Consider the following 9,424-nt stretch of genomic DNA (forward strand, 5'->3'; position numbering starts at 1 on the left):
GGAAGGTGGTGCCAGAACACCGACACAACAAACCTGTAAATTATAGTCGCTCAGCTACTGGGCAAAATAGCTTCCAGTTTACTCTTTGCAACCATTCCACCACAGAATTAACCCTTGAAGTGCTCTGTATCCTAGGAGCATGCTGAATGCTGACAATCAGGAAACCATCAGGGACACTGAAATACCATTAACATAAGCAATGCTTGTAATTAGCTAATAATAGGATGGAGCCACAATTCCTGCGATTCAGACGTTCTTCAACAACTTGGGTAAAACTTTGGTCATGGCTGAGGACCCTGCAAGCTTCCCTGGTGTCTTGTCTCCAAGGCCTTCAAGCAGGAAACTGCACGTCACCCTGTTAACGGCACCAGCAGTCCTGGGAACAGGGCATCAGGCCTTTTGACCACCGCTGCAGTGAAACATGGACCCATACCCCTTCCCTTGGTGTCCACACTTCCCATCCTAGGGCACACAGGCGCAAAACCACATACTGCATCAAGACAGTGAACGTCTCCAGAGGTTCTCACTAAATGAAAACTGAAATCTAACCCCAGCAGAGATCCCTTTGCTCTGACAGCTCTTGTTTCCTTTAAGTTCTGTTTTTCTTCCTTTCACACAAGTATGATCCATCATCTGCCTAAATTCAAACCTGATGTAGACTTTCAAAAACTACACCCAGCTAACCGTGGTGCTCTGTCCTTTCCCATCCATTCTTGTTAATGCCTCTGTTTACCGCTTTCCCTCAAAATTAAATTCCCACATTTGAAAGTTAAAGCAACAGACGTTGCTGACTAAAGAAAGCATGAGGCCTCCCATTTCTGCCACCATGGATAGGAACATAGGTGCCCTTTGCAGGCTGGAAGGTGCGCCGTAAAAGTTTCCCAAATCTACCTGTTTTAATTAGTATGGTTTGCATGCAGCAGGCCAGACACAGTAAAATACAGGGGTTTCATTTCCCCTATGATTTCAGCACTTCTTTTCCACTAACTACCCCATTTCCTGATTCATCTGCATCAAAGTTACAAAAAGGAAAACACTCCTGGAAAGCTACAAATCAGTAGATAAAACCACCAAGGTCGATCAATTCGCTGAGAAGGACTAGTTGCAATTTTCAAAGGACTGGATAGTATAAATGCTTATTTTGACAGAAAACTCAACAGTTCCCAGGATTTCAAAACTCCTTATTAAAAAACTAGTTTTTAAAATTTTCCGGTAGGTATTACTACTAACACTGGTTAGAAAATGTTTTTCCCACCTTGGAACATAGTGAGGGCAATGACTCAAATACAGAAAAATGTGCCCCGAAGTAGCTGAATTTAAACCTAGATTCTCAGAGCTCCCGTGAAGCATCATGGTCTCCTCTCTAGGCAAACAAAGTACATAGAAACATAGAATGATTTGAGTTGGAAGGGACCTTAAAGACCATCTAGTTCCACCCCCCCTGCCATGGGCAGGGACCCCTTCCACTAGACCAGGTTGCTCAAAGCCTCGTCCAGCCTGGCCTTGAACACTGCCAGGGATGAGGCATCCACAGGTTCTCGGGGCAACCTGTCCCAGTTCCTCACCACCCTCTCCAGGAAGAACTTCTTCCTGATATCTAATCTAAACCTCCCCACTTTCAATTTGTACCCGTTATCCCTTGTCCTGTCACTACAGGCCCTTGTAAAAAGTCCCCCCCAGCTTCCTTGTAGCCCCTTCAGGTACTGGAAAGTGCTATAAGGTCTCCCCAGAGCTTTCTCTTCTCCAGGCTGAACAAGCCCAATTCTTGCAGCCTTTCATCATAGGAGAGGTGCTCCAGCCCTCTGAGCATCTTTGTGGCTCTCCTCTGGACTCGCTCCAACATCATCGGAAACACAGTCCTGCCCAAAATTTCAGACAATGGGGCAGAATCAGCCCAAAAGACAAGTCAGGTTTAGCTCTTGTGGTGTTCTGCAGCAGCATTCAAAAAAGAAATGTTCTGAATTAAATGCAGTTTCTTAGTCTAAAGACAGGAAAATCCTCTGTTGGAAGCTCCTATCTTCTGTAGTTTGGGCTTTTATTTCTTGTCAAAGACCCGTCCTATTTTAAAAAAAGAGATTTTGGTATATCAGTTTCCTCAGTCCCCATCTAACACTTCAAACGAGGACCACCTTCTCTCTGAAGGACAGAATCATAAGCATTCAAGGCACGCCTGTGATGTGCCGACAAACCACCTGCCATCAGATGGTGGTTTATTTCATGAAAGCGTTACTTTCCTCATAAAAGTGGGTTTCCTGATTAAATAACAGGACTAAGCCACATCTTAGCTCTCATTGGACAATGACAATAGAAAATGTACAGGTCACATCCTTTAAAAAAATGTAGCTGAACCTCAGAATACTGGGCTTGAGTGATTCAATAACTAAAGGACAATCGCAGGACAATTGTTTCTGCAACGTCAGACAAGCTTTAATATAAATAAAGATATAAAGATTTGTACTGCTTACCAGCACACTGGTTGTTTTCATCCAGCTGGTAGCCAAATCGACAGATGAGAGGTCTTGTAACAGTAGGGTAGTTGGGAACGGGCCCTGGTGCTGGGGGCGGTGGATAAATATTTGAATAAGGGTTCAGGTACGGTGATCGATAGACTGGGTTTGTTCGGGGTACGCATAAATAGCCACCATTCTGGTTGACACACACCATATCTCCTCTGCACGCCTCAGGGATAGTCCGGCATTCATCAATATCTGGAAGGAAATTGCAGAAGTGAGTGATTGCTTATTAACATGACCTATCAAAAAATAAATAGTTAACGTATTTTTCTCAAAACTTTGCTAAAAAATTCGATAGTCTCTTTGAACAGAAAAGCTACTCCTTCCTTTTGGAGCCTCACTTTGAAGTTAGATCATACTAAAACAGGAAACATCCCATATATTCAACATATCCTGTGTTCTACTTGTTTCACTTCACTCTGAGAGAACAGAGGGAGAGGAGAAAGCCTGCTTTGTTATTCCATAAATGTTCGGCTTAAACACTGATTTACACATGGCTGCAGCACACTACCGCCTGTTCCTGCTAGAGGGTCTGTCCAAACCACAACATGCAGATCAGGATTTCAAACACTGGTGGTTTGGTTTGCCCAGCTGTGAAACTTGGATCCCGGTTTGAAACTCCCCGGCTCCCTCCCACAGAAAAAGTTAGGGATGTCGAGATCTGGGGACGCAGTTCAGGCCTCTTTCTCGCTCCGATGGAGACGGCCGCTGAATTAAATTTAGAAAGATACAAACGGCTTAGCCAAACTGAGCGTTCACCTGGTTCTCGGGGCTCAGAAGCAGTAGGCTGCTACGGCAGCGCGGTAAGTAAGTTGCTGTTCTCTTCCTCATTGTTGGAGCGGCTTTAAGACACGCAGAAGATGCTGTCCTGGAGTCGGAATGCCATTGACAAAATGATGCTATAGGGCAATCTTCGTGTTTCCCTATATTGCCTCAACAATTGAGCTGGCGTGTCAGTGCTGAGCAGTGGCTGACTTTGAGCCTCCAGGTGGAGGCTGCCAGCAGGGGCAGTAAATACCGAGGAGACAGGAGGAGGGTGAGCAGCCCTTGTCATCTGGCAACTCGACTGAGCTCCCATCAAAACGCATCGTTGCCATTTGAGAGGCGCTGACAGCCAATCAGTATCTCAACAGTGTCAAAGATCAGTATATACTTGTGCTATGTAAACACACATATTTATATATATACATATATTTTTGTATATACACATGCACAAACACATGTATTTGTCACACAGCAAGAACTTTTCAACTAAAACATACTCATAGCAGCACAATGTTAACTCAATAAAGGCAGGATTTCCGACCCCCAATTTAAATGTATTGATTGAATGAGAGTCCTACCTAAGCACTGCCCAGAGGCACGGTCCAGGTCAAACCCATTAGTGCATTGTTGCTAAAATGAGAAAACAAAGGACACTCAGTGACTGTGAAATGAGAGGGTTGCAGAGTCAAATGCTCACCTGGATTATTACGCTTAGTACAACTGTTCAGCGCTATACAGTACGCCAAATAAAGCCCCTTCCTCAAAGGGCAGCCAGCAAGGCTTGAACCCGAGCCTGCAGCACACGCACCAGCCCCTTTAACTGAACAGAGGGGTTCAGTTAAACCAGCTAACCTCTCCAGCTGGGTCGAAAGCTCCACAGATGGTAGACCATGGGGTGCATACATCTCCACACGTATCTGACTGAACTGAGGCCACAGTAAAAGATAACAAGCTTAACAAAAGTAAAGCTTTCTGTTTACAGCCAACCCTTTGAATTTTAGGGGGTAAATCTTTAAATGACACAAGTTCTGGGGATGCAAGGTTACTGGAAGCTTTGTTCCTTCCTGTCCTGTGGTGCTGGTCTTTATCTGGTCTGCAACCGTGAGTCTTGAGCGCCTCATCAGTGATGCTGAGCATTTCTAAACCAGTGAGAGTCCTGGTGATGGTTGTGTCAAAGCCCATTAAAAGGATTCCCTGCTCTCTCTAGGTTTTGACTGGGCCTCCAGCTATTTAGCAGCGGCCAAGCAGTTGACACAAGCCCAGGAATGGGTTATAGTAAGGCATGCAAGCAAGAGATGCCCAGAAAACAGGAACCACTGAAATAACCAAAGGGCAGAGTGATGGAGCAAGTTCAAGATTCTTCCTTTTTTTGTTATCGTTAAATGATAAAGACACTTATTTCGGGACTTTGTGGAAGAAATCAGTGGAAGAGTAAAGTACATGGTTCACGTTCAAAAGAGTAGTATGTGGTAGCTGAGAGACCGGGGGTAGAGGGGTAAGTCGATGGAAGTGGGCCATTGCAGGAACAGCACGGCACGGTTGGGACTGCACCTCCAACTTGCACGTACGAATGCACAAAACCACTGCTACAAGTATCGAGCAGGTATGAAGGAATTCTGCCTTCATTTATTTTGGCATTCTGAGAAATTCTGGTACCATGTTGTGGAAAGCCAAGATATTCTGATGGGAGAATATATAATCAGCCTCATGTTTCAAAGAATGTATGTACTCTACCTTTTGTTCTCCTTTCTGCGCTGTGGCTTATACACCACACCTAGGATAGCAGGTTAGATAGTTTTTAACAAAATTATTTTCTTTTGGACACTAAATGATGATTCAGAAGCACTGAAACTACCATAGAACTGGTTTCAACAACTTTCTAGATCTTTATTCCAGAAAAGATCCCAATGTTGTCAAAATGACCAGTTTCAATATCTTCAGAATGAATTTGTTGCTGTTATTTTGGTTTCACGTTGCTTTTTGCTTAGACTTCAAAATCAATTTACAGAACAAGATGTTTATATAAAAATCACATTGGAGACAATATTTTTAAATTACAAAAACAAACCCTTATTGACATCTCAAAAATTCTCCAGGGGCATGAAAAGTATTTCCCATACAGATCCAATGTTCACAAAAATATCAATAAGCATGTCATGTGCAGGAAATTTTCAATGTAATAAAGAAACACAACTACATTTCAGAGACTTTTGGCGAAGGTATGAAGAAACCCAGCTCTGGACACTGAATATATCTGGATTATCAACTAGGAATACAAACTTAACATGCCTTTGGGAACTGTTTTTCCTAATTTAAAGTCCACATGGAGCCCAAGAACACAAAGAACTAATGCTTCTGCTATTTCAAGAGCTGGACTGTTTGACTTCCATCCACCCTCAAAAGCCTCTTGAACAAAAATGGTTTCAGGCATCAATTAAAATGAAAACTAGGATTCAGTCATTCAGGATCTCAGTCCAAAATTAGTCTTAAGACAAGATCCTGCTATACACAGAAAATGCTTGTTTATATGAATAACTTTTCCAAGCATGGATGTTCCCCACCGCAGAACTGAGCTGTCCCTGCTCTCGTGGGATGGCTTTTCTTATTTCCTTTCCCAGAAGTCTTCAGCTCGGAGGCAGAATCAGGTTTTCAGTGAGGTCCAGGTTTCTACAGGGCTATTTTGCTGGGCTGGCAAGGATGAGTCAATAAGCTCAGTCCATGTTCAACTCCAGAATCCTGCTGGCTCCAAGTTCTCCCCTTTAAACCCTCAGACCACACAGCTTCCTTTTCATGAAAACCCCAGAGCACAGAGCTTCCTATTCACCTGCTAGCCAGTTAAGCCTCATGCCATACAGCACTTGAGTACAAACCGGTACATAGATCTCTGCGCGCACCTCTCACCTGTGCTTTTCCAGGGCTTGAAAGGCAGACGACCAGTGTGACAGCAGTCAGTATCCTGTAACGTGCATAGAAAATAGGCTGAAAACCTTCTGATAGCCAGGCTCATGAGACAGAATTAAATACACATGGACAAATTAATTTCTAGTGACACTTCAGTGTATCCCACAGATTTTTGCTAACGTGAGTGTGGCCTCTGGAGAAGGAGCGAGACAACTGTGGGCCAGATTCAGACCTCAGGGTCAGTAATTTTACTATGGTTTCTGCGACTGGGATCAGACTCGGGCTGTACCTGTCTATTAACTAATCTATTTTTCACGACACCCCATGCAGCAGCTGTTTAACAAATGAGCACACGATACCCAATAAAGCATTTTTGCCCCTTTCTGACACCTTCCTGTTGAGAACACAAACGTTTTTCTTGCGCATTACGCACGTTTTACAGACGGGTAGACGGGAGCGCAGGCCCTGCCTACGCTCACAGTGCAACGCCTTGGCAGGGCTGCAGACATGTCATGCAGGAGGTCCTGAATCCAAGCCAGTTGGTCTAACCGCTAAACCGCTTTTCATCCCCAGGAGACTCTATCTGAGATTAATCCATTTTCTTAGGGCCAGATTCTGTCCCTTTACTCAGCCTTGGGTAATACGCCGCTCTGCACGCACACATACTGTGCCAGGCCATCAGCTACCAGGAAGGGCTATCTGCAGTGCAGCCCTCCCCAGTTCTATCACCTTAGCATCCAGTGGGAGCCAGCGGGTCTCTCCACTGCAGCTGAAAGAAGAGGGTCCCTTGATGGCAGAGCTCTATGGCTATTTTTGGATCTCCTTATGTGAAGCATAAAAAACCAGGAAAGGACAGTAAGGAATTATTTTTTCTGTGTGCTGTGGATTTCAGTGTTTTGCCACTGCCTTATATAAAACTTCTCAATACAATTAGACCCACATCTTGCTTATCTTGGATTCTAGTTCTGAATGGCAACTGTATACAGTACGTTCCCAACAAAACCAGTACAGGAAGCAAGGGATATTTTAGGTAGCCTTAGTTCTGCTACCCAAGCAAGCTGCCAACTTTCTCTCTTAGAGCCGTCTGATTTCCAGTGCAAACTGAGCCGCTGAACAACACTTGCAAATGCATCAGACAAAACCACACACAAACAGTGACTGACACATTTGAACAAATTTGTTTTAAGTGAGGAGACAGCCACAAGCACTGAAAAGTAACCCTAAACCCTAAAATGGTTGTCCATAGTGCTGTGGAGACAGTGCTTGTTGGCAGCTTTGTAGCGACAAGGAAAGGAAAACTCAGCACAGACTTTTCCTTAGAATCAGATGCAAAGCATTCAAAGTACCATCTTACTCATTTAGGCTTGCTCTTCATTTACTGATTCCTCAAAAGTTTTTGAAGAGCTGTGAAGGCATGCGCTGGTATAAAGGCTGCATGCCCACTCTGCACACAAGGAGAACAGCACTAGCAGGAAGCAGAGCAGGTTCCAGCTGAACGTTAACATGCCCAGCAACCGGGCTACGCGCCGCGCCACGGCGGAGCAGCGCACGCTAACAAATCGCCTCTAAAACCGGTCAGGCAGAACTCGTGCGTTTGTAGACGCTCTTTAGGTTCCGCTGTTACAAGATGATCTGTTCTTTCCTCTTGGTGCATGGGGGGGTGACCTTGCTGCCCCGTACGTGTTCTGCCTGCAGCCACCATCCCAATTCGCCCGTTACTTTACATCTCAAATCCACTCATAAACTACGAACAGACATGCAGCACAGCCTATCAGCACGATGTTCAGCTGCTCACAGTAGCTTGCCCAGCAGGCAAAATATTTTAAACTGGCAATTAACTTCTGCAATAGTAACTAATTAGCTTCCAATCAATCACTGTAGCCAGTGGGATTGTCTGCTGCTGCAATTCAGCACTCCCGCGGATGCCGGGGTTCCTAAAGCGCAGCGTATAAGCACAGATGGAGAAGGAACTTGTCAGAGACGGCACAGCTTTAACAGCAGACAGATCGTCTTTCCCCACCTCCGACCACGGAGATCCCGTCCCTTTGCAAGTGGCTTTAGCAAGTGGATTGGCATACGGGGTCCCTGCCGCAGATACATTCCACAAATAGGTTTCCCTTCAGTGGGTAAAGAAGTTTCATGCATGCCACTTACCTTTTTAATCCTTGCATGTCCAAAACGGTTGGGGAAGGGTGGAAAAAAAACCAGAGTCTGCGCTGATGAATAACTAGAAAGTTTTTCCAAACATTACCCTCTGCTAGCACTTCAGTTCCTCAGTCATTTATAGTCCAAAGAATGAAATAGCAAGTAACGGAGAAGATCGGGAGCCGTCTGTACCTCCTCAGACACTGGAGGGAATACAGAGAAAGCACCTGGTTTTGCTTAGTTCTCTTCTGTAATTCAGCATTAAACCAATTGGAGGAGGAATGTTAAAAATGAACACTTCATTTTCTAAGTATGTTAAACAATGCAAATGGGGGCCTCAGCCTGGGACAGCTGGTTTAGATTACAAAGCTCACCAACTGGCTAGACTCCTCACAACAACCTCGCGGAGCCTGCCAGGATAAAACACTAACAGCTTGAAGGAAAGCCTCTCCCGCTGCAAACTTCACAGTTAAATGTGCCTCAGAGCAGAGAGCACCGTTATTGGACAGAAACCCTTATCAAGGGACTGGAGAAGGGAAGGGATTGTTTTCCTTGCTCTGAGGACAAAAAAAAAAAAAAAAAAAAAGAAAAAGCCAGGCTTTTTGGAGGCCCTGTAGCCGGTGTCTGGGACGATGAATATGCAATACGCGCTGCTGCGTGCCAACAGCAGGCTGATGAAAGGTCTGACCCTCTGGGAGGTGAATAACTTGAATTCATGACGATCACAGCTACAGGAATGATACTGCTTGGGGATTATTTGAAAACAGGAATAAACAAATTAAACGTTCAAAGGAAAGCAAGCGGCTTGTCTACGAACAATGGCCCTTTTTAAACCGACTCCACGCTTAAGGGAGCGGTTTGTGAAATGAAATATCGATCAGGAAAGACATATCTACAGTCATGATCGAAGAGGAAGGAAATGAATTACTTTTTCAGGTGTTTTGCAACTTTGCCACAGGCAAAGCTTCAGCAGGTGAAGCAGAACATTTGATATGTGTGAGGTGAGCAACCAGATGCTGCAAAGATTATGTTGGATCCACAGATGAACACTGAAATGAAATACAGACATAGACGCTAAATGACTACTATGAACTTCTGTT

At 44.6% G+C, this 9,424-nt stretch overlaps 1 protein-coding gene across 1 annotated transcript; it reads right to left on the bottom strand.

Annotated features, from left to right (window-relative positions):
• Positions 1 to 2,465: 2,465 nt before the first annotated feature.
• LOC104508555 (fibulin-5-like) lies at positions 2,466 to 8,781 on the bottom strand (the record flags this gene model as incomplete). Its single annotated transcript, XM_010150214.1, has 4 exons — positions 8,334 to 8,781; positions 6,180 to 6,234; positions 3,857 to 3,908; positions 2,466 to 2,708 (listed from the first exon to the last, which is right to left on the bottom strand). Coding segments are annotated over exons 1-4 (367 nt in total), but the record flags the coding sequence as incomplete, so codon positions are not given.
• Between the last annotated feature and the right edge of the window lie 643 nt (positions 8,782 to 9,424).

This window comes from Eurypyga helias, unplaced genomic scaffold (genome assembly GCF_000690775.1).
Source record: "Eurypyga helias isolate BGI_N326 unplaced genomic scaffold, ASM69077v1 Scaffold19404, whole genome shotgun sequence".
Taxonomy (NCBI): Eukaryota; Metazoa; Chordata; class Aves; order Eurypygiformes; family Eurypygidae; genus Eurypyga; species Eurypyga helias.